The sequence below is a fragment of the Panthera onca genome, chromosome B2 (assembly GCF_046562875.1).
Source record: "Panthera onca isolate mPanOnc1 chromosome B2, mPanOnc1 haplotype 2, whole genome shotgun sequence".
In the NCBI taxonomy this organism is placed as follows: Eukaryota; Metazoa; Chordata; class Mammalia; order Carnivora; family Felidae; genus Panthera; species Panthera onca.
Window position 1 is genome coordinate 43001362 of NC_138343.1, and position 26728 is coordinate 43028089.

The window sequence follows — 26728 nt, forward strand, 5'->3', positions numbered from 1 at the left end:
TTTTTGCTTTGAACTAACCTCCCGACAGTAAAGCATATGGATCGATCAGGTAAGCTATAGGCAGGTTAACAAAAATAAAAAGAAACAGCAAGGAAAACAATTACTTTGAAAAGAAATATGCCTCAGTGGACACTTCAACTCCAGTTTAAGCCCCAATTCAGACCTGGCAATAAAAAAAAACAACTTAAAACAAAATGTAAAGAAATACACACCTGGCTGGATAAAAAGCTTAAATAATCATGATGAATATCTCATAATTAACTTATTTTCCTACTAGATCATTATATCCTTTAACCCTTTTTAATACTGCAAAAACTCAATTGAAAAAGAAGGCAGGCACCTTTTTGTGCCTTTTTCAGTTAATACCCAAAAGGTTCTCTTCAAAGACGGTTTCACCTACAACCAAGTCTCATAGCACAAAGGCAAAGTTACCAGAGGGCTCCAATGTATTATATGATGTCCCACAGGTTCATTTACTATATTCTCCAAGTACAAAGGTTCCAAAGAGATTAGTTTCACTTTTCCCTATATTTAGTACATTAAACTAGTATAGTTGGAGTATTATTTTTCTTTGGTTTTGTCAGTAGCATGTTTGATATAAATTTTATTAAGTGGTAGTATATGTAACATTGCATTGTGGGTAGTAGTTTCCTGCTTTAGCCTAGCCACATCCTCAGCTGTCATATGAGCATATTTCCCATATTTTCTGCAAGTTCTCGCCTTTTTTTCTTCTTAGAAAAATGACAGCATTAGAAGATGAATTGTTCTAATAATTATAAGAAATGATTTATATAACTGTATTAAACAAGTATGGACCACTCTGTACTTCAAAGAACAACCGGGGGGGGGGGGGGGCAGGGAGGACGTAATACTCATAATTAAAGTGTTAAAGTCATGTGAAACAATGTGTTACAAGTAAATTAACACAGAGAAAAAAATTAAAAACTATTAAAACAAGGAAAATCTCTAATCAGATGCCAATATCATCTAACAAATGAGGTGAACCATATCAGGATATAACAATGCTTTGCCTTGAACGTTAGGGGCTTCAAACCTACCAGGTATTCATTAGTGAGGATTAATGTCAGTATCCCCTCCAAGAACTTTAAGAAACTACTTTGAGACTTTATAGAAATGCCAAAACAGAAAAAGAGAAACCAAAAAAAGGCCTGGAGGAGAGAGGGAAGAAAGAAGGGGGAAAGAGGGAGAAAGTGAGGGGGGGGGCAGCAAAGGGGGCTAGAGGGAGAGAGAAAGCTTAAGATTTTCTCTTTTGGCATCCAATTTCTACATAATCTCACATTGAGACAGATAGCTGCTACTACTAACCAAATGAAGCTGTTCAAACAATTATGGACATGGTGGTACTTTGGGTTTTTACAGAATTTAATTAAAACAAACTGAGGAGAAAAAAAAAAAAAACCAGAAGAAATACTCTCATTACAAAAAGTACCACAAAATAACACCCTGTACAAACACACAAAACCATACATGTGCATGCAGTTGTATACATGAACATATACCCCACTAAAGTAAGTGGAATTAACCTCTCATCACCATGATTGAAAATATTAGTAAAATTATACATATCTTACTAATATAAAATTTTTTCAAATTATCAATATAAGGCCCAATAAATGTTATGTAAAGTTAAACAGTTACACATCAAATCCAAAAAACATTGTCAAAAAATACCAAGTTGAAAGAAGAGAGTAAGAAAGTTCATTTTACTAAAAACCACACAATCAGGGAAAACATTTTAAGCCAAATCAGTATTTCTACAATTTATAAAATTCCAACATCAAACCATTTGCTCCTATTGTTTTCAATTAAAAGAAAAATAGAAGAGTAGCAAATAGAAGTATAAAACAATTTAAAAAAACAAACAGAAATGAGCACACGATTGATACAGATAAAATTACTGCATTCAAATAGGATCATTAGTTCAGAAAATAAAAAATAATTCAAAAGGTAGCCATAAAGATATATGTAGCATTTAAAACACTTTTTAGTATATAATATAAAAAGTTCAACCAATGTTGACAAATTTATTAAATACAAAATAATGGGGAAGCAAGATAATTGCTTTACTTTTCATTTCCGTGGCATTAAAGTACGTAATTTATACAGCCGACCTAAACTTGTCACTTACTTCAACACAGCAAATACTAACATATCCCCAAAAAGGATGTAGTTTTGAGGGTCTACAGTTTCCATCTCTAAGTTTAAGCATAGTATAAATGTATAATCAAGAGCTTTATTTGCAGTAGCTTTTCTGAGTCAGTCTCTTCATCACAGGTAATATTATTTCTAAGGAAACAAACTATCAATTATCAAACGTGTACCAGTTATCACTGTTGTTTTAAAATTTTTACCACAAAGTAATATTTGCTGCAAACAGGATGTATTTTCAATTTAGAAAAAAAAAATGTGTGGATGATGAATATACAAACTTTAAAGCACATGACTTCTCCTGCCAGAAGAAGGGCCTCACAGGGAAAGAAAGGGCATAATCAACAATATCTAGGAAACTCTTATGCAGTAAGAGTAATCACTCTGACCAAAAAATTACGTACAGGACAGTTACCTGCAAAAAGATAGCAGGCAGTTAATAGACACACAGATGTAAAAATTATCCAAATACATATTAGTCAATTTGGAGGGCCAAAGTATGCTCAATAAAAAAAAATTATTTTAAGGGGCAAATATTTAGCAAAGAGTTGGGTCATAAGATGTCAAAGAATCCTTATGCAGAAACGAAAACTTCATTCTAAAAGAAGAAAAGCATTGACTTACCACACTACCTAAGTTTTCTCAATTTCCTCATTCTGCTATTGTATGTACATATGGTACTATATACAAATCCCTCCTTTAGCTTGCTCTAGAAATTAATTCGATATAGATCATACTGGTACACCTTATCTATGAAAAAGAAAACTGAGTAGCTTGCATGTTAAATGAAAGGTTTTACTTTTCAATGTAAAACCTGTTTACACACCCCGTGAGGCAAAATAAAGCTATATTTAAAATAAGACACTAAAATGTGTTTTTGGTTTTCTATCACTGAAAGTTTATTATGAGAAAGTTCGGGACATCTGAATCATAAAAGATTAAAGCCATGCTCATGTCTTCCTAGTATATTTTGGGCAAATGAATTTTTGTTAAAGAAACTTATGAATGTACTTGGACATTTATCTAATAAAAACCAATAGCAGATAATAAACTGTGCTAGGAAGACCATAAGCAGGAGTATTTTTGGCTGTAACAACACCTCCTTGGTGTTTTCCAGCCCTAACCCCTTTATAAACCCCAAATAATGTTTTGTAATTCGCTGTCTCCGCCCACCCTCCCAGCCATTTACTTCACACACTCCTAGTTACTATCACACTAGGAAGAAGTCTAACATGCAAATTCAGAGTGGCGTGGATAAATGGCAAAAAAAAAAAAAAAAAAAAAAAAAAAAAGCCTAGAAAATTGGTCTGTTCGGCTTTATAATTTTTGTTGAAAAATACCCCATCGCTCCCAACTGATGAAAACAGGAAGCTCTATTCATAAATATGAAATTCTCTGCCTATGATATATAATCATCCTAATAAGAAAATGAGTTCTATACATACTTGTCCAAAGGGGCAAAAAAGGAGATAGTTTCCCAAAGATGTTTCCAATTTTCTTCTGAATCAGAATTAGCAAATCGAGACGACTAACATACTCTGTCTGTGTGCATTATTCCTTACTACACACAGCATTTTGTAATTTATTTCAAAGCTTCCATTATAAACAAAAAATACAGCTTCTGTTAACCCACTCCATTCTGAGCTTATAAAGTCAATAACATTGAACAATCTAAGTTACAACATAAGAATTTTACTTTATAGATGTATATGTAAGATTTGCTGTCAAAGGCTCTGTTAAAGTTAACATCCAAATAAACTATCCAAAGAATGATATAAAATGAATATATTTCTTTGAAAATTAAAAATTACAAGCATAAAAAACACTAAGATTCATCCAATAAAGTACGTTACAATTACTGCCATTCATTTTTTGTAAGATCCTCAAACTGGTATTGAGATACAAAAGATACTGATTACACTTAATACGAAAGATACTAACCAAGTTTAATCTTTATGGTAGGAGCCGGCATCTAATATTGATCATACATTAGCTAGAGAGACATGATTTAGTATTTGTAAAGGAATCTCAAGACTAACACTTTCATGACAGCCAATTACAGTCAAGCCCGGCAAGCAGTTTGCAACCAGACCTTAAGAAAGGTAAACTTTTTTACAATGAGTTACAGATTCACAAGTTTAAAAAGACAAGAAAAAGAAAAACAGAAGGACTCCAATCACCCAGCAAATATGAAGCAGACCCCAGAATGTGATACAATCCAAAGATGTAAATTATTGTAAATCATCACTGTTGTTCAGAATTTCACACAGCCTCTTGAGCCAATTTTGTTCTTTTCCACAGACACAATAATGAACTAAATAAAAGGAGGCAAAAGAGAAAAAAAAAAAAAAAAAGTGGGGGTAGGGGAACAGAAAGGAAAACCTTAACTGCAGAGTTCAGCTCTACAAATGCTTAACCTTACAGGAGTTTGGGCTCCTTCAGCATTTGTATTCTATCCAAATCCTCATGAGTCACAAAAATTAAAAAGCTATATCCTTCTGGATGCCAGGAAGGGCCTTACCACAAGCCTTTTGTCAGGGAGAGAGAGGGAGACAGTGAGAGAGAGAGAGAGAGAGCAAGAGCAAGGGGGGAAAAGCCACAGTGGTAGGCAGTCCCACTTCACTTGGAGTACTGTGAGGTCACAAACCACATGATTCTGTCTCTCCAGTAATAGTGCTTGCAAAAAAAAGGAGTTTTAAAGCTTTTGCTTTTTTGGATTGTGTGAATGCTTCATTCGCCTCACAAACAACCACAGAACCACAAGTGCGGTGCAAACTTTCTCCAGGAGGACAGCAAGAAGTCTCTGGTTTTTAAATGGTTAATCTCCGCAGGTCACTACCAGCCACCGAGACCAACAGAGTCAGTGAGTGCTCTCTAACCACAGTCTATGCAGTAATAGTAGGTCCTTCAAATATTTGCTCATTCTTTTTGTTTTGTTTCCTTGCTTTTCACATGTTACCAGCTACATAATTTCTTGACAGAAAAAAATAAATAGAAAGTCTATGTACTCCAGGCATACTGTAAAACTAAAACAAGGTTTGGGTATGGTTTGTATTTTCAGTTTAAGGCTGCAAGCAGAATTTACAACAGAGGGTACAAGTTCTGTCTGAAAAAAAAAGGAGGGACTATGGCATCAAACAGCCTCTTCAGCACAGTGACACCATGTCAGCAAAACTTCTTTTGGGGTAAGTGTTATCATGTTTTAAAATCCTGTAAGAGATGAACCTGTTAAACAAAAAGGTATGCTTCTTGGATAAACTGCTAGCTTTTCCGGGTAACGTACTATATTAAAGATTATGATAATAATGTTATTTTGCTGCACTAAAAATTGAAAAAATGAAATTGCTGTACATGTTTGCATTTGGCATCTGTAACTTATCTACTTCTCGAAGGAATGACTGAAATAGAAAAAATTACATTATCTAACATTAGTCAAAATGTTTTCTAGAGTTGTAGAAATGAGGTGGTTAAAAACAGAGAAAGAAAGCTTAGTCTTCTCATTAACCCTCAGTGAAATACAATGAAACACTAAATTAATCAAAGTGTTATGAAGTATTCACCCTGGCAGCTCCCAATATTTGAGCAAACTTCAAAAAGGAAGCAATTTTACAAAATAACAGACCACAGAATTATCTCGACATTATGCTCTACCATTATGCTCCACTGCAGAAATAAACCTGCAGTAGTTTAACATTTTAACCAGCTCCACTAAAAGAAATCTATCTGTAAGCTTCCCCTGCATCGTACGATAGGTGCACAAGTTTGTTTCTACACAACTTCGTATAATTGAAGCATATATTCCTATATAAAATTATAAGCATGTAATAGCCATTTTCAAAAAATCTTTATAGTTACCCAGGACATCCAGGATATGAAATAGTTCACAGAACTGTAAGTTTAAAAACTTACACGCCATTATATTTTCTATATAATTTTAATTTTACATCTACACACTATTACCCATATGGAAAACTTGTTATAAACACACGGCAAGCACTGAAATGTCTAGGATTCTTTTAATCATATTCTTGGACCTACCAAAATGAATACCATTTAGTCTCATGAAAAACAAAACTCTGCAAGGATACCCTGCATGATTTTAAAAAGCCATACCTATTAAATCATGCTGAACTTTCAAAGAAAACAGGCATAATATAGTCCCTTAATATTCGATTTCAAATTAATGTTGATACACAAAAGTAAACCACTTCAACATTCATCAGCTGACACAGTATTAGAGTAAAATATCTAAACACTTACAAGATTTTCTTTATGATGTCCAGCATTTTCCAACTACAAGGCAAGTTTATAAAAGTTTCTTTTATCCTTTAAAATCAATCCTTTTGCTCTGTATACCTGTATTAACTTTGCTTTATAACTTACAACTAACGATTGGAGTTTCCTTTACTCCTCCTACTTCACACATTTTAACTGGCTACCAGAGAGGATCAGTCTTAGTTTAGGTCAAAGAGAAATAATTAAACCTGAAGGAGAAAAAAGGTTTCTCTTTAAAAGGTAAGGAACGCAGTTTGTATTTTACAAAAAAAAAAAAAAAAAAAAAAAGTAAAATTGCTGTAGTGACTCCCTCAATATAGTTGGAAGTGGGCCTCCTCAGTTACGACACATACAATATAATAATCGCAGATTATTTTTTTGAAATGTAATGGTAGGTAATAAACATTACTCCAAAATTTTCTGCATTCAGGAAGCAGAACATATATACAACTAGGCTACAGTACAGCCCCTATTATAATCACAGCTTACACATGGTAATTTTGCTGTTCCCCCACAAGAGATAAGGAAAAAAATGGTTAAAACTATTGTTATACGAAGGAATAACTTGAAACAGGCATCTCAAGCAGTTAACTTATGCTTCCACAATATTACTGTTTGAAAAACAATACATTTTTTCTAACCAGAAGGGGAACAGCACAAGTTTCAAGGACTACTTGAGCATTAAAAGCAAAGACATTAATCCTGTCACAAATAATACATTAAAATGCTCTTTATCCTATCATACGAGGGGTCTTATATTTCTGTGGCATCCTTAATAGCTATTTCTACAGTAGAATTTTCAAACCTTGCCCAAGTTTCTAAACCAGGCATAACAGTGAACTAAACAGATAAAAGATCATCTATCGCGTGTCCTATATTTTTAGACATCGTAACTAATTCCTTCTCTTCTGAAAAGTGGAATTTAGCCTCTCCCACCCCCAAATGGTACTTTAGCACCCGGAGGACAATTTAAGATGAACCCACTACACCACACTAATTATAGGTATGTAGTGAACATTATGTATAGGCCGTCATCACACTACAAACATTTCTCCCATCCCATAATCTATTCGAAGTCTAAAACCTCACTTTGGGCCTTCAATTCTTATAAATGATTATCAGCACAACCTAATGAAAAGTCAAAAGTGATCCAGTGATGAGGTCCAGTTTTGCAAAATAATTTTTGCAAAATGTGATCCAGTTCTGCAAAATAATTTTTTAGAAGCTTAGGCTTTTCCTAGGTGAGGGACAAAAAGCACACACGGACCAACTGCCTCGCCTCAAATAAGAGCGAAAAGTGTGTGAGAATATGTGTGTGTGTGTGTGTGTGTGTGTGTGACAGAGATAGAGTTTCAGTGTCCTTGCTCTCTCAGCACACCATTTACCTTGAATTAAACAAGAATTGCAATCTGCATTATTCAAAATCTGCCTATTACTTATCATAACTAAACTCTGTTGAAAACGATAGATCTGACTCACGGAATATCTTACAATTAAGAACTTATTTATGACAATATATCAGCTAACTGATTAAATTTCCACATAAAACCTTTGTAATTGGTCACAGTGACTAAATATGATGTGTAAACACTGATTTCCAAAGTAATAGTTGTGGTCCATGTCAATAACGTTACAGTTTCAAAATTTAATAATGTCGAAATGGTATGACTTGCTTCTAAAATAAGACAGCTAACTTCCAAAAATCTAGGGAGACGATTTAAAAAGTCAAGAACATACACAGAAGACCACCCTAATATATATTAAAAGTTAAGGATGTCAATGCAACTCCCAAAGACTTATAATATAAATTACTTTAAATTATAATAATCCTAATTTTACATAAAAAACAAAGATTTCACTTTTGAAATCTTAGAAACATTTTAAAATGCAAAGGATTTAAAAGAAATCACAGAAAAATATTTTGTTAGTCATTATGAACCTCTCCCGACGGTCTCCAAATCACAAGGAAGGCATGAAATATACATGATAACATTATGATACGTTTTCGTTATTTTACAAGGACAAAAAATTAATCTATTCAATTACACCCTTCAAACTAATCACTGATAGTTTGACTTGTTTAAATCAGTCATGCTAAAGTTAAATTCAGTAAGATAGAAATGTTCCAGTTTGTTAAAAGAACACTGAAATATTTGATGGTTAAATAAACTGCAGAGGGAGGAAAAAACTAACTCATTGAAGGCACTAAGATTTTATCAAACACACAGAATTAATCTTTATTGAATAGAACCATTCACAAATCAAAACTCACTGTACTTCAATACTTTCAAGCAGCGCTAATCAATTACAAACCTTTTCTAGTGCTTCAAAACTCATGTGCTTTCAATTTTATACACTGGTGGTCTTCAAGTACTGTATTGGGGCTGAGTTAAGACATTCTGTATCACAACTTTTTTTTCAACAAATATCCATCTAGAGGACTTTTTTTTCCCTCTCTAGAGCTGCTCACATGAAAACTGTGGTAATATTTTTATACTGTACTTCTTTGTTGAAGCTAAAGGTTAGGGGTTACCTAAATACCTCAACTGTATATACAAAAAAGGGAAAAGGTAAGTATTCATATAAAAAAATCCAATGGGACTGAATTATTTATTTTTGCATTTCCTATGATTAATGATGCACCCGTACCTACTTGAAAACTGATGGCAAAACAGGGTAACATCTCAAATTCCTCTCCAAAGCATACAAATATCAACCTTCCATGCTGTTCTAACCCTTGTTCCAGGAGACTAAAATGTGACAATGCTAATAGTGAGGTCATGCAAAAGCTCCTCAAGAGCATTAAGATCACAAATGCTATTACCTAACAAAAGGCTTCAGAGATATTTTTATATAGAGGGTTCACTGGAACAGTCTACCTCTACAGTGTCTCTTTAAAAAATATTACACATACGGTCAGATAGACAAATGAATTGTAATATGAAAAAATCTTTCCTGTAAGTAATAAAATCGTAAATGTGACAAAAGCGTTAACCATTTTTTCTAGTCATTTACCACTTAAGACTTGTCATTAAATGGGTGCTAGTAAAACCAATGCTAATTTAGGCAGAGATATCCCAATAGGTTAGCTGCATGCATTGTTTTTTTCTCCTATACCAATGAATTCCACTGAAGATGTCATTCTACCAAAAAAATAAATAAAATAAAATAAATCTGTCATTGAACTCCAATAATAAGGGTGACAATAAACAACAGTATTTTCTAAAGAGGAAAACAATCTAAGCTGTCTCAAATTTAAGGAGATTCGTCACAAAATCTAAAATGTTTACTATTTTAAAATATTTAGAAAAGGAATTCTCACATAATGAAAATACACACCTTAACACAATATACTGCCATTTCAGAGATTATGGGATTAAGTGGATATGTATTCTGATTAATGTGTTACAATTCAAAAAAATAATGGGGAAATTCTATACCTTATTCAAAGGGAGTTTCCTTACAATTTTCACCACAGTTGACCACAAGCTTTTGTCTTTTCAACAGCAACATATAAAACAGTCTATACGTTCCCACATAACTTTTTAAAGATCTGTACAGAAACTGAGATTAAATATCCTTTTATTACACTGTATGTAATATTTTCATCTTACGGTGAATTCTTGGAATTTTCTCCCCTTTATATCATTTTTTTAAGAACAAAGGATTCAAGGTTTGGAACCACTAGTGTTAGATGGATGTAAGTAACACCATATCAAACATTTCACGTGCTTACTGTTATTATTGAACAGCATGTTAAGTCTAAAGCATTTTTTTCATAAATATGCTTTCGTCAAACAGTAAATAAAAACCCCATCATTTACCATGATATATAAAACAATTTCCACATAAAGTTAGCTGTAGAATTAAAAGTCCTTTAAAGGCTAATTGCTACATAAGCATTGAATACTTGCAGTGAAAAAAAATTCATTAACACATCTCCTGTAAACACCCTATATTCTTCTTAATATTCATAAGTTCAACATCAAATACATATTCCAGGACCAAAAATCATACCAAATGTGACTGTGGTTCTAATTAAAAAGAGGACAAATGTTAGTATATCTTGATTAATTGGTTTTGATTTTTTAAATCAATTGCCCACAAGGAATTCTGCACCATCTAGACATATTAAATGAACACGATTTTTAATATTATTTAAGATACCTTAAAATTATTATATCGATGTCAGAAAATTTACCAAGTTAACATTATTCTCAAACATGTATTTATGATCACTGTTGCAATCAGCTTATGTGCACTATTTCTATTGCCATCCCTTAAGAAATAACACATGACTTACATTAGAGAAGCGACATTCTTACCAAGGTACAGGTAAACATCCTGGGCAAGGCAAATAATTTTGACCACAAAATCAAATAAATGAATTTTATTTTACTTTTCATTTAAACTTGCTTTTTTATTTTTTTACATCGATAGGAGCTACTAAAATCATTATGCCATCAAGTACAATTACGTAAAACACTAAGTTTAAAACTCAAAAGTTTACGTGTTTATAGGTTGCTCTAAAATTTGTATGAACCATGAATGCGCCAAGCCATTGTTCACATATTCCTTATAGTCAGATGTCTTACAGTTAAATCCCTTTTGTGGTTCAGCATAAGCAAAAAATAATATTAATAATAAAGGGAAAATGCTAGCCAAATCACAATTAACAATCATCAATAAGGTTTGAAAAACATATACACACAGTCTCTTTGGAAAAACTAGAATAATGATGTTGTGGTACTCCACAGAACTTTATATGAACATGGACATATTTTTATACAGACACAAAATATATGCCACATAAACAGAACTTAAATCTCTTTCAACTATCAGTCTGCTCTAAATTTTAATACATGGTATATGCATTTGCAAGTGCATACAAACACATAAGTGACTACAGACCTTGAGATAATCATTAGGAAAAAATTTGTAAATTATTTAACTGAGGTATTGTTAGTAGTTTTTTGTAAGAGATAACCAATTACTTTTTGCATGTATACTAACAAAGCAATGTCCAACTGTAAAACCATTAACGGTCATCAAGCATCAACCGGGAAATTCAAGATAAAAATAATCAAAAACTATGCCTGTAAAACCTGAAGGACATTATTTTCCAGTCATAAACTTAAAATAATTAAACACTGATTATCAGTTGAATTATTACAGTTCACAAAGGTAAATATGAATGTAACTAATCTGCTAACAGATACCTACTGATTGACATTCTCTCAAAGAACAACTCTGGCCTAGAGCTAAACAGGTAAATTTTCTATATATTTACTCAGTGCCTATATAACCTACATAAACAATTTAAATTAGGCATTGTGATTTGTAATTTGCTTATCTTGTTTCAGCAGTAATAATTAATTCTATTTTTAAATTTCTCTACTGAACTTCTCAATTTAAACTTCAAACTTCCAGGATAATCTTTAAGTAAAAAGGTATCATTATTTCTATCAGATGATTAAAAATTACTTAAATGAATCTAAGCAAAATGTATTCACTATGAAGCTGAAAAGACAGTAAGTGCTATATTTTATCATTAATATTTTAATCCCCTGGTTTTACTGTATTGGTGTAAACTGGTCCTAGAAAATAGACATACATGTATCTCAAAGATATAGGGCACAGATTTCCTTGAATCAATAATTTTATTATAAGATTTTTTGTAAACGTAGCTCAAAGATAACACATTTTTTAAGAAAAGTGAATTCTTACTTTATTTCATAAAATCCTATCACATTACAGAAATCTGCAATATTATATATATTATAAACAGTATATTACTATATTACATGTAGTATAGAAAGAAAACTTCTTTATGTTAATAATCTATATTATATCATAGTATATGTTTTCCATAACATAAATAGCTGTAAAAGTATATAAGCATTTCATACTAAGGACTTTATCACCCAATTCGAAATACTACGACATTAAAAGAAATTTCTAAGAGAAAACTTCCATTAAGACAATAACATCCTAGTATTTGGCAAGCTAATTGGTTATAAAAGGTAATCTAGTAAGATTAATTTTCATTAATTAACTACTCATAAAATTTGTAAATCTTTCAAAGTAATTCAACTCCTGAAAAAATGCAGAAAAAATTCTACTGCTCTTTCAAATAGAGTTCAATGCAAAATGAAAATATTTAAGATAATCCATAAAGCAGATAGTACTTACACAGTGTACTACCGTATCTTTGTAAAGCAATATAAACATAAAATTCAGTGTAATCCAAACCTTTGATCATTAATCCAACCTCCTCTCCATAATATAAATTCTTTTTTTCATATTATTAAAACCCAAGTGTTCACGCAGAATTCTTTACATTCCCCGAGTTGTTAAAACTAAACACATATAGTATGTTCTCTCTCTGTCTCCCTCTCTCTCTGTCTCTGTCTCTGTCTCTCTCTCTGCATTCCCAATTCTTGCCTCCCTCCCTGTCTCTATCTTTCATTCCCTTTATCTTAGGAGGAAAATTTGTAACATTTTCAAAGCTTTTTGCCACTAGTATCCACCTAGTTTTAAAAACATCATTATCTAAGCTAGATAAGGACAACTGGTATTGTCAGACAAGCACCATTCTTGATGTAGTAATAAAGATTTAACAATGTATTTCCTTTATAATATGCATAAGTATATTGCAGAATATTTTAGTGTACCAATAAGACCAGAGAAAACATATAAAGAGATTTTTTAAAATTACCATTCACAAAGATCCAGAAAGAAATGGAGCCATATGCAGATCAGGCTTTTGTAAATTTTCATAAATATTCTTATTTTTAAAAATATAATGATAAAATCAAAATACATCAAGAAATACTTCAATAACTTTTTTTATAAGAGTGAAATATCTGGCTTAAATTGATAAATTAATTACTAAATGGCTAAAACACTCTATATTTATACATTTATATACATAAAAAACTTTACTAAGACATGTTCAAACCATTTTCTTGGCTATGAAATAAAAGCATGTGCTCCAACAAATAACATAACAAAATATTTTTCATTAAGTATTTATTCACAAAGTAATTATATTGCATGTAGAAAATGATAGCAAGAGATTTTCTAAAATGACACTACATTAATATATGTAACTCAAATTTGCCACCTTGATTTAAACCTTAATCTGCCAAATACATAATCATTTCATTGAGGTCCCATTATCCAAAAAAAAATCTAATACCCCAATGTTGTTTTAAAGGAAATTTTAAGAAAAATCATCATATTATAAGCTGACCAAGATATTTTTTGAAAAGTAGCTGTGAAAATAACGTGACCTGAAAACTTATATATAACCTTAAACAAACTTACATACTCGAACATACGAAATGAACAAGAAAACAGCAAACAGATGCATGAAGTAAAACTCTACCTAGCAATGATACCACACTAAAAAGCCAACCCTAAGCACAAGAGAAATACATATGCTTTTTAAAATATATGCTTAAATTTAACGCTTTTAAATACAGGCTTGCCTTTTGAACTGCTCAAATGAATAGATAACATACCAGTGACTACAGAACTTCCTTCTAAACTGGCAAAAAAAAAAAAATAATAGTAATAATAATCACACCGAATTCCTAATTTTCCAGTTATATTGTGTGATACTTTCTTTAATTAGACTACCACTTATTCTAAACTGGCTGGAAAGGCTTGCCCACTGCATTTTCCCTGTACGTACCTCTTCCTTATCAATTATGATGGATCTTCAGCATTCGGAAGAAAAAAATAAAAAGCTTCAAAACTTAGTAACTGACTTTAAAACACATCGTTAAATCAATATACACAGGGCTACTTTAAAAAATATTCATTTCTCGAAGGCCAGAAAATCTTACTTTTTTTAAGCTGATGCATCTACACATAGAAAGCAAGTTTTAGTAAGTTCTTTTGCTACGCCATAATGAGCTGCTCCAGGAACTCAAGGGTACCTAAAACAACGGACTACCTGTTCTAGCCATGCTTAGGAATGTGTCCAAATCATTTTTATTGATTTAACCTTTATAGGAATGCTACATATCCTCAGAGCAAAACATTTTGAATGTATTTATAATATGACACACTTCTGAGAAACCATGAAAAAGAAAAGCTAAAAACAAATCTAGATACTCCTCCACCCCTGGTTGTTATGGGTATTTGTTTTTTTTCAAAACTATTAACAGACCTAAATATTAAATAATTCTATTTAGGAAAACTTACGTTGACACCATGGTAAGGAGAAAGAAAAATTTATTTTGAGGAAAAAAAGGTGCATTTAAATAAATTCTAACTTTTAAGAAATAAAATGTCTGCCTTGACAATGATGTCACATCTACACATTTTAACGGACTCTAAATACTCACTTTCATATTCTAGTTACACATTAATCATGGAACCTACAAACATATCAAACTTAAAGAATTCAGTCCTTATTGAATAAACTAAGTTGTACTCTAGTTTACATTCTGAGAGTTGACAGAGAAAGTTCTGTGTTACCTATCTCTCTAGCTTTCTACAAGTGGTACTTTATTAATGGCTTCAGCAGCTAATGCCTGCATTAGTCATGTTTGCCAAATAATAATTCACAATATTATGCTTCCTCACATTATGGTTCATCATTCGTTAACTTGAACCTCACCTCTAAAGGAGTTATACTTTCACTGCAAACTGTTCTCTCAAAAAGGCAAACAACTTTTGAGCATTTCCAGATGTAGCCCTCAAAAAAAAGAAAAAGGAAAAATCATAGGCAAATTCTCAAAGAATTCTAAAATTATTAATAAAAATGTAGTAAAACTGGAGTCACTACTTATTACTTCAATGATATCCATAAGTTTAAGAGCTGAATGTACTATATATCAAATTAAGAAACTTATGATAGATTTCAGGTAGCTGCCAGTAGATACAACAACCAAGCACATTTCACTGTGAGACAAGATTCTACCGAACTGGAATTTCTGAAGTTCTGACAATTACTGAACATGCAAGAATAAAATGATAACGTTATCTTTTTCAAATAGTTAACTTTCTTCTGGGTAATATCAATTTGGCTTTGGCCACATTATTTGCATTTTGTCATTAATTTTTTATAAAGCATCCAAGCATGCATGCGATTATGCTAAACCAAAATTAAAATAATTTATATGCAGCCTACTTCTCTGAAGCAGGGCTGGGACGAGGCAAGCAGGCGTCTGGGGCACAACATTCAAGGAGGTCCTTACTTGTGCACAACCCTGAAAGTGAGTGCCTCCTTAAATGCTGAGCCCTAGGAACTTTGCTTGCCTCACCCGAGGCCCAGGTCCCCCTCTGAGGGCACACTGGTATCAAACATTTCATGAGACATACTCTAAGCAGGATGTCATAAAACACAGAAATATGGTAATATCAGAATGAAATTAAAAATAAAAATGTTTATATGCTTAATGGCCTATCTGATTTATATTTTTCTTTAAAAAAAAAGAACCCACTTGAACATAAGTGGAAATAAGTATTTAAAAACATAATCATATTATAATGAGTGATCTGAGTTCAGAGATGGCACAAATAGTTGACAAATTTTCTTAAAAGGAGACTTTAATTGCCATACATATCTTTCAAAGTAAACTCAGGGCCCTTATTACTCAACCATAATGCTTTAAAAAAAAAAAAAGAAAAAGAAAAGAAAAGAAAAAGGATTGAGTAAGTATGTTCCACTAAAGGGCTCACAGGGCTACACAGGGTTCGTAACAGCCCAGATCAACAGAATCACCTGAGGAATATGCCTTGAGGAGGAAGGGGACATGAGAGAGGCTTGGGAATTATTTTAGACAAGGCTCTACAAGTAAATTAGCCACATTTGGGGACCAAGAGGGAGCCAACTTTTAATACACCCAGAAATAAGTTAAGACAAGATGCATATACAAAAATATATACATTTCCAAATTGTTTCCCCCCTCAACATTTGCAAAGCTTATTCACAAGAAAGAAAACATTAAAATTTCAGTCTGTTACTTTCTTTTCCCCATCTTCTAGTAGAGATGTTAGACAATGATAATATGTCCAACCAGTAACACTAATAAGAAAAAGGTCAGAAGCATAGATAATTCAGTAAGATGAATACAGCCAAAAATATTACTTGTCTTTTTCTTCTAGGTTAAGTAGGTATTCTAAGTATATATTCTAAAAACTCAGTATTTTAAACTTTAAATATATTTAATTAAGTGTATATTAATGTCTTTTAAGAAAATATATGTGCCCAATGTACCTCCAACACTATACCTTGAAACTCTATTTTGTTTTATGTTAGCTTTTCTTGGTTGACTCCTTATTGTGCCAGGCACTGTGCTAAACCCTTTATAAAGATTATTTCCTTTAATTCTCTGAATTCCTTTATATGAAATGGGTATTACAATTCTTTACAGATGAGGAAACTGAGGTAATATGAGGTAATAAAACCTGCCCAAGGTCATGCATACAGTCGAAGAGCAGACATTCAAACCCAAGCTTTCTCACTCTCCACTACTACCTTATAGTGGTATATATAACCTTGATGAAGTTAAGGTGATAAGAAATCCCCAATTTCATCTATACAGGTATCAATTCTCAGTAACATCATTAAGGTAAAGTTATTAAATTGACAAAATACAAGAGATCATCTTTGAGACTCCAAATTCTCCCAAAGTAGATCTTTAAGTAATACTGGTCAGTGAGAACCAAAGAGATTAAGGAAAAATATAACTAAAGAGTGTACCAAAGGATAAGACTTTGGTCAGGTTTGACCAGAAAATGAAGGTTCCAGGGAATTAAATCATTCTTAACCAATCATCATAATCAATAATCTTATTCAATATCCACACCATACCCTATATACTTCATCTGATATGAAAATACCATTTTAGGAGTTAAAAATTACACTGTTACATTAAACACAGGAATTTGTAATCCTCCTTGTTTGTAAAATTAAAACAATAAAGATTTCAGTCACGGCTTTTACGTCAGTCAGGTCTGGAGTCAAATCCTAGTTTCTGTAATAATGCATAACATTCCTTTTACCATGGTTCTCACTGTTCTACCTAAAAAGGCTTACATACCCATACTCATGCTAAGTGAACAAGAGGACTTTAATCCCTAAATCTTAATCTGTAATTACAATTTCTCAAATTCTTGCTCACTTAAATCTTTGATGTTCCCAAAGACCCATTGATAAAGGTACCTGTTCTTTGCCCACCAAAGAGATTCTAGGAAGTAACTCTTTGACATGTACTATTTATCCCAATGTCATCCACAGCCATTTCTCCACTATTACTAAAAACAGAAGTTCTTACAGAAGCCATAAAAGAGTTCTACCTGCTGTTTTTCTGAAAGAGGATAGGAAGAAAGCTGTGAGATTGTATCACTGTCTGTATGGGTCCACTGAGAAAAGATGCCCTGGCCAGGAGCCACAGGCGATGGCAGGTAGATGAGACATTTGCTCAAAGAATAAAAAACTGGGAAGAAGAGAAAGCTGTTTAAACATCTGCAAACATCAACAAACCTCTCCAAACATCCTGCACCCATTTTTAATTTGATACACAATGGTGTAATGATCACACAAACAACTTTAATGAGGTAGAATAAAGTAGAAACATTTATTAAAATTAAATAAGTACATACGCAGGTATAAAATCCTAGATACCACATTTCAGAAAAGGAAGCATGCAAACTCGTACTCTATCTGGCATTGGACAAGACAGAAAAAGATTTGGTTAGAAAGAAAAGTTGGTAAGGGAAGATGCTTTGCTGGCTTTAGCTTAAACTCTGCAGGGGTTCACACTTATTTCATCAGAAGTCACCAGACGGCAAAGATGCGAGAAGAGACCAAAGGTTTTTTGTGTAGCCAGAACAATCAACCAATGAAGCAGAGAGTAAATTTAGGATGACATGGTGATTTACCAGTCATTAATCTAGTAGGAAAAAACTCGGCCAGAATGTGGAAAACATGGTTAAACTGAAGAGGGATTACAAAGAAACCAGCAGCAGAATTTGGCAGCGGTCGCTGGGAGAAGCAAGGACTGGGAAAAGGAGACTGCAGCCCAGAGGAGAGGACAGTGGTGTTGCCGGTAGTTAGGAGAAAAACAGGGGAGGGTAAAGTCGCAAGAGTTTTGACTTTATCATTATTAAAGCTGCGCCTAGTGCAGGAAACAGAAAGATCCTAATTGTAAACAACACAAGTTCAATATTGTGTTTACCTGTTCAGGGGTGTACATGTTGTCAGAGGAACTCAAAATGGTAATGATCACTATGTTTGGATAAGAGCAGAATTGTGAAAGATTTTTTTATACTTGCCAGTATTTTTCAACTAAAAAAAAAAATACAAATATTGCAACTGAAAAAATTTAGGGGACACTATGTTTTAATGTTTAACATTAACCCATACAACAAATTTGGTACTGGTAATGATGTGGTGTTTTTTCCCCCATGCTCAAGTTTAAGAAACAGAGCAAATTCCTACAATTAGAAATTATTTTTATGTGGGAAAACCAGTTTCAAAAAAGCCATAGAATCTCATAAACACAACAGACCCAGCAAGGATTTTGGTGTTAAGTTTATATCCCAGTTACACCAATTATTCTTGCCGTGATGAGCACTGAGCCAATCATGAAAGTGCTGAATCGCTGTACTATGCACCTGAAACTATGGTACGCTGTATGTCAACTAACCAGAATTAAAAGAAAAACTTTAAAAAAAAAATGTAAGAAATAAAAAAAATATGTCCCAGTTACACCAATTTTAAAAACCTGAGCAAGTTACTTAAGCTCCCTGTGTCTCAATTCCTTCATTCCTGTAAAGATGTTTACTACCTACCTTGAAAGTTTTCCATGAAAATTAAATAAGATACATGCATGTAAAGTGCCTACAACCCAGTCAGGAAAAATCATTGCAGTTATTACTACATACATCGTAGTATGTATGTAGATACACTGTATGTACATACATTGTGTTAATACATACAATCACTCAATCCTGAAATCGTCTCGAAGAGGCTAAATTTGATTACTCACAGTGTGGTCCACAGAGCAGTGGCACCAGCAGCACCTGAAAGCTTGCATAAAAATTCAGAACCTCAGGCCTCACCCCACACTTTCTGAATCAGAATCTGCACTTTCACAAGATCCCCAGGAAAAGCAAAGTTTGAGAAACCCTGTTCAAAACAACATTCAACTAAGGGAGGGTCCAGCTTGTTCACATATTACCAGCTCCCCGAAATTGTCCACTTCATGTCGGTTCCAGAGTTCTTTTCTGATGCCGAGTGAAGAGCAACTGGTAGTTTACTCCTAATTTCTAACTCTGAGAAACTTTTAAGAAACTGACAGAAAAGTCTAATCTACTACTACTTCCAAAAGATGACTTTAAAAACTAACGAGAACTCTCACGTTGACCCCTCAGTCGATCCACTCCGAACAAGAAACAGGGTCCTGTGGTGCCTAACTCTCTCTTGTAAAAGAAGGTCTTCAATAACTTGACACATTTTGTAAATTATTAAGCTGCACAATTGTACTAACCAGGTACCAGTCTGCTTATCCCTGTTGTCAATGATGTCTCACCACAAATCTGTCGAATGTTTACTGAAGTTTAAAACCATTGTATTTGCCCTCTGTTCCGGAGACGGATACCTAGCAGCCCTGACAGAGCACAGAGTTTGTGAGGCATGGCTACTACTGAGTAAAACCATTTGGCTTCTGATACTCAACGTCTAGGAGGCTCACAAATCATGCCTTTAATAGCCCTTTCTAGAATCTTAGGCAGCAGGGGCCTCAGACTGACAACACTTCGGACTTTCGTTTTCCAACTAATCCCCCTCTTTGATATGTGACACTGATTTTTTTATTCTGAAGTATTTTATCATCATAGATGCCCATTCCTGTCGCTTTTCCACTCCATGATTACCGTACTGAATAAAACAAGAAATACAGAAGAAACTGTATCTATGAAAATTGTCAGCCTAAATAATAATTCAAATTTCCTAACTGGGAGAAATAAAAGATGGCATGAAGTAGATATGACAAAAAAAAAAAAGAACAAAAATAGAAGAAAGAAAACACATCTGCCAGATTCCACAGTATTCTGAGAGTGTGATGATCATACAGCTCCAACAGGCTTATCTCCTCTGAAGGGATTTCTTAGACTGCAGAACTTTTAACTTCCTTCTAGTTCTTCTCCAGTTTAGTTCTTGAGAAGTCCCTCAGTTATTTAGCCTACACTGCCTCTTGCCTACATACTTATTCTTGCTCTCTACCCTTAAAAAGAACATGCATGCCCTCGCTTGCCCACTCACGCACTACCTCATCCTTTTCATTGTGCCATCTCAACTTTCTTTCCATTCGTGTCCACATGGGCACTGCTTTAGATTCTAAACTTCCAGTGGAGGGCCCAGAGCCGTAGATTTAATTCCCTTGGAACATCACCTAGAACAGTAACATAATCAATTAAGCTTTAATGGCCTTAGGACAGGCACATCGATAATAAGAGCTCACAGAAAGATATGCTTACCACGAATTTTAAATTCAATGAAAATTAAGAACAAAAAGCATGTCAACTTTTTCTGCAAGAAGCTGTGTATGAACCAGCACTTTACTCTTGGCTGGAAAAACCTGGAGAAAAAAACACCTGAATATGAAAGGTGAATTGGCCTTAAAGACAAAAAGAGGAACATACTGAGTGAAAGGAGAAAGGAAGGTCATTTAAAAAATAAAGCATGTGAGAAGCCAAGACTCAAGACTAAGAGAGGGAGACAATAAAATAAGTGGTAGGTATAGAATTTTTAAATCTCTTAAGTGTAAAGGACTATTTATAAGTAGAGTGGTTTAAGAGTTGCTGTCTACTATTCTTTAAAGCAGGCTTCACTCCTATGAGTTTAGGAAAGTCTCTGCCACACATAATGAAATCAAAATCTAGGGAACGAATATATGTGAACAAAAGGGGTGTACATGAGAATGTTCCTCATGACTAGTATCTGCTTGCTCAGACCACCTAAGTATCCAATAGGTACCCTACAAAGGAAACAAACTTAAAAAGAAAAAGTAGGATAGCCAGGAAATCAGAAAACATAAAAGAAAGATTGATCCTAGGAAGAATGTTCAATCCCCAAATCACTACTCCAATTTCCAGCGATGAGCACTGTCTTATTTTTCCCTTGTTCTCTCCATGTACCACATGAATGTGCATTTATCAAGACCTCATTAATTATTCTGAGAGGGATGTGTTGCCTTATCAAACAAAAATCAAAGCTCCTTTCTTGAGTGTCAAAAAAAAAAAAGATGGAATTTGATAAACGGGATTTTTTCATTTTAAGGTTGTTAACCTCATAATTTCTAATGTTTAATGGTTTGTTGCTTGTTTAATAAATCCCTGCTTACATGGGAAGAAGGAAAAAAAAGAAAGATTAGTTCTAGTCACAGAAGTCTTAATAAATCATTCCTCTTGACTTTTTTACATTTAATTTTCTGGGTTTTCTCCAAGCTTCCCACCTCCCCCCAATTTTTTCTAGTATTACCACATTGGACTTTTAAAGGACTGAGCTTCAAGTCGAGAGAACTCCAATCTAGTTGCACAGTTACAATGATATAAAAAGACAAAACACTGTTTGTCTGAGCTTCGCTTCCCAGTACTGAACTACATAATGCTGAGACTTTTCCAAATTCTACGATTCTGCCATATTTATTACATTCTTGATAGAAGATTATTTCCAGTAATCGGCATAAGGTCACCCAGAGTGAACTTGAAGGCATTTTTTTCCCACTGAGACTCTGTAGAACCATAATCCTTCTCAGCTCAGGTCTTGAGGGAGCCACTGACAACCAACCAACTGATGGGAATTTGTGAATAAGAGGATTTTTTTGCCAACTGATGCCTGAGTGTTTAATATTTTCATTCAAAAGTCAATTTGTTCCTCAGACTTTCATCACACTACGCTTATTTCTACTGAACCCTTGGCATCTTTTACTTTGGGTCTTTGCTTCTGCAGCCCTAGATCCAGGTTTTCAGAAGGCACTTACAGGGAAGTGATTAAAAGGCACAAAAGGTCATGAAAAAGGCAGAGAGAAGTGGAAGAACTTTGTTCTAGAGCCCTTTTACTTTCCCGCCTGGCTTTATGAAAAATAACTTCACCTCTTTATGCTTCACTTTCCTCATCTGTGAAACAAGAGAAAAATTATCCACCTACCTGCCCTGCCTCACATGGATGTTTAGACATTGAAAGGAGAGAACCATGTCGAGAACGCTAAGAAAAATCACAAGTATATCCATATGAGTTATAATAATTAAGTACCACAAAAACAAAGTTCAAACTTCCATTCACTTGACTGAAAGAACATGCTTGTGCCTTTATGGAAACATAAAACATAAGCTGGCCAGGTTTTTACCAGAGAATGAAACTAAAATCTTCAGCAAACCAAGTCTTTTGAAGGCTAAACTTTGTGGAATAATAACATCCATTAAAATATTATCTCCACATAAGAGTGAAAACATATGGTATCTTTCTCTGTATGACTTATTTCACTTAGCATAACACTCTCCAGTTCCATCCACGTTGCTACAAAAGGCCAGATTTCATTCTTTCTCATTGCCAAGTAGTATTCTACTGTGGCACAGTAAACCACAATTTCTTTATCCATTCATCAGTTGATGGACATTTAGGCTCTTTCCACAATTTGGCTCTTGTCGAAAGTGCTGCTATTAACTGAGGGTTGATGGCAGGTGAGAGGGAGGGGAAGGTGGGTGATGGGCATTGAGGAGGGCACCTGTTGGGATGAGCACTGGGTGTTGTATGGAAATCAATTTGACAATAAGTTTCATATTAAATAAATAAATAAATAAATAATCTCCAGGGGCGCCTGGGTGGCTGGGTCGGTTAAGCGTCTGACTTCGGCTCAGGTCATGATCTCACGGTCCGTGAGTTCGAGCCCCGTGTCGGGCTCTGTGCTGACTGCTCAGAGCCTGGAGCCTGTTTCAGATTCTGTGTCTCCCTCTCTCTCTGACCCTCCGCTGTTCATGCTGTCTCTGTCTGTCTCAAAAATAAATAAATGTTAAAAAAATTAAAAAAAAAAATATTATCTCCAAATATCTCCAATTATCTTAAAACATATCTCCTTTTCATTCCTCTAGCTCAGCTCACCTTTTAACATACCTCATCAGTAAAATACACTGTAATGACCACAACTGTCATTTGTTTATAAATTACATAAATCTGTTACCTTTCTAGTATATTATGTACCTTAAAAATTCTTCATGAAAATTGAAATTTTAAGGCTTAAATTTGAATTTAAGTTCCCTGAACTCTGTTTTGGAGACCGCTGCTATAAGTCAATGGTTTCAAACCTTTGTACGCTATGGACCACTGCTCAAACACCAAGTTTTAAAATGCAAACCCAGGGGCACCTGGGTGGCTCAGTCATTTAAGCGGCCAACTTCGGCTCAGGTCATGATCTCACAGTTCGCGAGTTCGAGCCCCGCATCAGGCTCTGTGCTGCCAGCTTAGATCTTGGAGCCTGCTTCGGATTCTGTGTCTCCCTCTCTCTCTGTCCCTCCCCTGCTCATGCTTTGTCTCTCTCTCTTTCCTTCAAAAAAAAAAAATAAAAACATTAAAAAAATTTTAATAAAAAAATTTAAAAAAAATAAATAAAAAGCAAACCCAATCCATAGGAGAAATACATGTAGAGCTGCTCTGATTAATATGGGAATAAGAGAACAGGAGCCAGGAGTTCCGTGAGGAAACTCCTGTGGCTCCAGAAAGCACAATTTGAAAGCACTAATCTTGAGGTGAGACTTTCCATTAGCCTCTTTACAAAATAAAATAAATGAATGAATGAATGAATGAATGAAATGTACTTAATAGCGCTATTTCCTAAGCTTGAAGTCCAAGATGTTAAAGAGTCAACAGAATTCTCAATGTTATATTTACTGTAGAGATACTGTTGACTGCATAATCAAGGGGCCCAACAGGCTTTCGTGGAGGAAAATTCTCACAGTCCTTATCACCAAACACTATTATACTCCTAACTGCTATGGTTATATCAAAGACTGTTGATCGACTTTGCTTTCAGACAGTATAGTACACAATGTTATGCTTTCCTAGTTGCTAGGAGGCTTGACAGTTACGCTTTTTGCCCCATCTCGGGAACCAGAGAGCACCTTTATTTTATGCATCTCCGTGCATTTTTACCCCTCAGTTAATTTTATATCTCTACTCCTTTTGGACTTCATCTTGATTTCTTGTCTTTCCTATCTTATTATATAAACAAGTACAATAAACTCATATATTTTTGGAATCACCTAAGATACCAATGATAAAGCTCAACACTCAAAACTTGCTACTTGGCACCATCCGCATCCCATTTGGTAACTAATTCACTAATTCTATCAGTCCCCAGTACCTAACAATCCAGCCTTCCATTATCACTTCTATTTCCTATTCTTCATTCCCACTGCCATTACCTGGACTGCCACGATAGGTCTACCCATAGCCAATCCACCTTACATGGAGCTTATAATCACTCCTTCTTAATCAGTATCAACACATATCATACCTTTATCTTTCCAAACACCTTTTAAAGGTTTCCCACTACTTACGGAAAAGTCTAAACTCTTTAGTCAAGCATTCAAAGCTTTCCATATTCTGATACCAATGACAGTTTTGCCTATATTTCCCATGTTTGCCCATATGCCTCATCCTCACCTCTAGGTCTTTGAACGTGTTGTTTCCCATACCTGCAGTGTTTCCTACCAATCCTCCCTGCCACCTTCCCCTCAAATTTCTACAGTGCCAAATATTACCGTACCTTGAAGACAGAACTCAAATGGCATTATTTTCACAAGCTTTCATCATCCAAACTGAAATTCTACATTCCCACAGTAGTGTATTTGTAACTCTTTTCACGTATTTTTCTCCATCATTCTCTCATATTCGTCTATCATTCTGTCTCAGTTTCTATCTGCATAAGAGACCATCTCTCATACATGTAAACATATAAAAATTCCAGACCAGTGACTCCGAAGCTTTTTTTAACTACAAAATCCATTTTTCACGAGAAGTGCTATGAGAAAGCCCAATAAGTAAAATGGATGTTTAAAGGAGACTCTCTGGTTGCCGGGGAGAAGGACTGAGAAGATAGCTCACCCCCTCTCCTGAGCAGCGCCACAGACATCTTCACAAAGCACAGACTATACTAAACTACACACTCTATGAAGATAAGAAGCATACTTGATTCACATGTCTCCCATTTCGGAAGTCAAGCAACATTGCAAAATCAGATATTCCTGGAGTCAAATCATAGTTGTCACTTATAAACTATGTTCTCTATGCAAATCCTTAAGCCTGCCTAACCTAAATCCTCATTTGTAAAATGGAAATGATAAAGTCTACCTCATGTGATGACCACATGAGAAAAGATACACAAGAGTCGCATCTCACAGTATTGCTGGCATAGATACAGAGGAATTCTCATTCTCTTACTTTCTTTCCATATCATCAACCCAAATGGCCACCATATAACAGGAATTAAATAAGTATTTCTTGAATGAATTAATGAATGACTGGATGGACAAATGAATGAATGAAAAATTGTCTAAACAAAAAATAAAAAGACAGAAAACAGATTTAATAACAGGTACAGAAAAAAGACATGCTAAAGAAATACTATAACAAGAAAAAAGGAAAAATACTTTAAAAATGACTTTTATGGCTGGAAAAGAAAAAAAATGGTACTTTATATATTTAAAAACTAGAGACATTTCCAATAAAAATTTACTACCAGAGAAAGAAGCTAAGACGAAAGAATTATTTACACACATAATTTTAAGGCTTACATGTGAATAATATGATATCTGGCTAATATCTAAACTCAATTTACATTCACCAGCTTAGAAATAAGAGTTATAGTAAATTAAACTATAGTGAACGATTATCATGCTTTTAAAAATGAATTTTATTTTGCTGATTTATGTCTCTAACTGTTACGGAATGGTGTTCTGATTTTCTTTTTAAAATGTGTTTCCTTGTTTCTCAAGTTACAAATGTAAAGTTCTGCAATTGTATTTAAAATCTCTTGGAGGTAGATGTGCACAAAAGAAATACCTCAACACAAATCACTATGACACATAATGAACCCAAAAGGAATAGGCATATATCATTTAAGGCAAGATGTTAAGTTTGATAAAAACAAAATCTGACCTTTAATATTTTTTAAAATTGGTTAATAAACATAAAATGCGGCACGGCTTATATTCCACATATTTTTAAACTCTTCTGGCATCCTTGGGGTCTGTCTACAAAAGCAAA

General features: G+C 34.0%; 2 protein-coding genes and 1 long non-coding RNA gene across 15 annotated transcripts in view; 1 reads left to right on the forward strand and 2 right to left on the reverse strand.

Moving 5' to 3' along the window:
* LOC144616383 (uncharacterized) overlaps positions 1 to 4936 on the reverse strand; it is a 28060-nt gene extending 23124 nt beyond the window's left edge. The window contains exons 1-2 of one of the 3 annotated variants that reach the window (XR_013555640.2): positions 4111 to 4936; positions 105 to 163 (exon numbers count right to left, since the gene is read on the reverse strand). This is a non-coding gene — a long non-coding RNA (uncharacterized LOC144616383). Of the gene's footprint in view, positions 1 to 104; positions 164 to 1058; positions 3437 to 4110 lie in introns of those variants that run through there. The other 2 variants (XR_013555641.2, XR_013555642.2) reach the window with 2 other exon arrangements.
* The window catches only part of SUPT3H (SPT3 homolog, SAGA and STAGA complex component), a 539689-nt gene that overhangs the window by 478587 nt on the left and 34374 nt on the right, over positions 1 to 26728 (reverse strand). The window lies entirely within an intron of this gene.
* The window catches only part of RUNX2 (RUNX family transcription factor 2), a 326374-nt gene continuing 304494 nt past the window's right edge, over positions 4849 to 26728 (forward strand). For 7 of the 8 annotated variants that reach the window (XM_060614399.3, XM_060614403.3, XM_060614408.3 and 4 more), the window contains exons 1-2: positions 4849 to 5032; positions 5231 to 5354. In XM_060614399.3, the coding sequence (XP_060470382.3) occupies positions 4895 to 5032; positions 5231 to 5354 (262 nt within the window). In that variant the 5' untranslated portion in view covers positions 4849 to 4894. Of the gene's footprint in view, positions 5068 to 5230; positions 5355 to 26728 lie in introns of all 8 variants that reach the window. The other variant, XM_060614400.3, reaches the window with a different exon arrangement.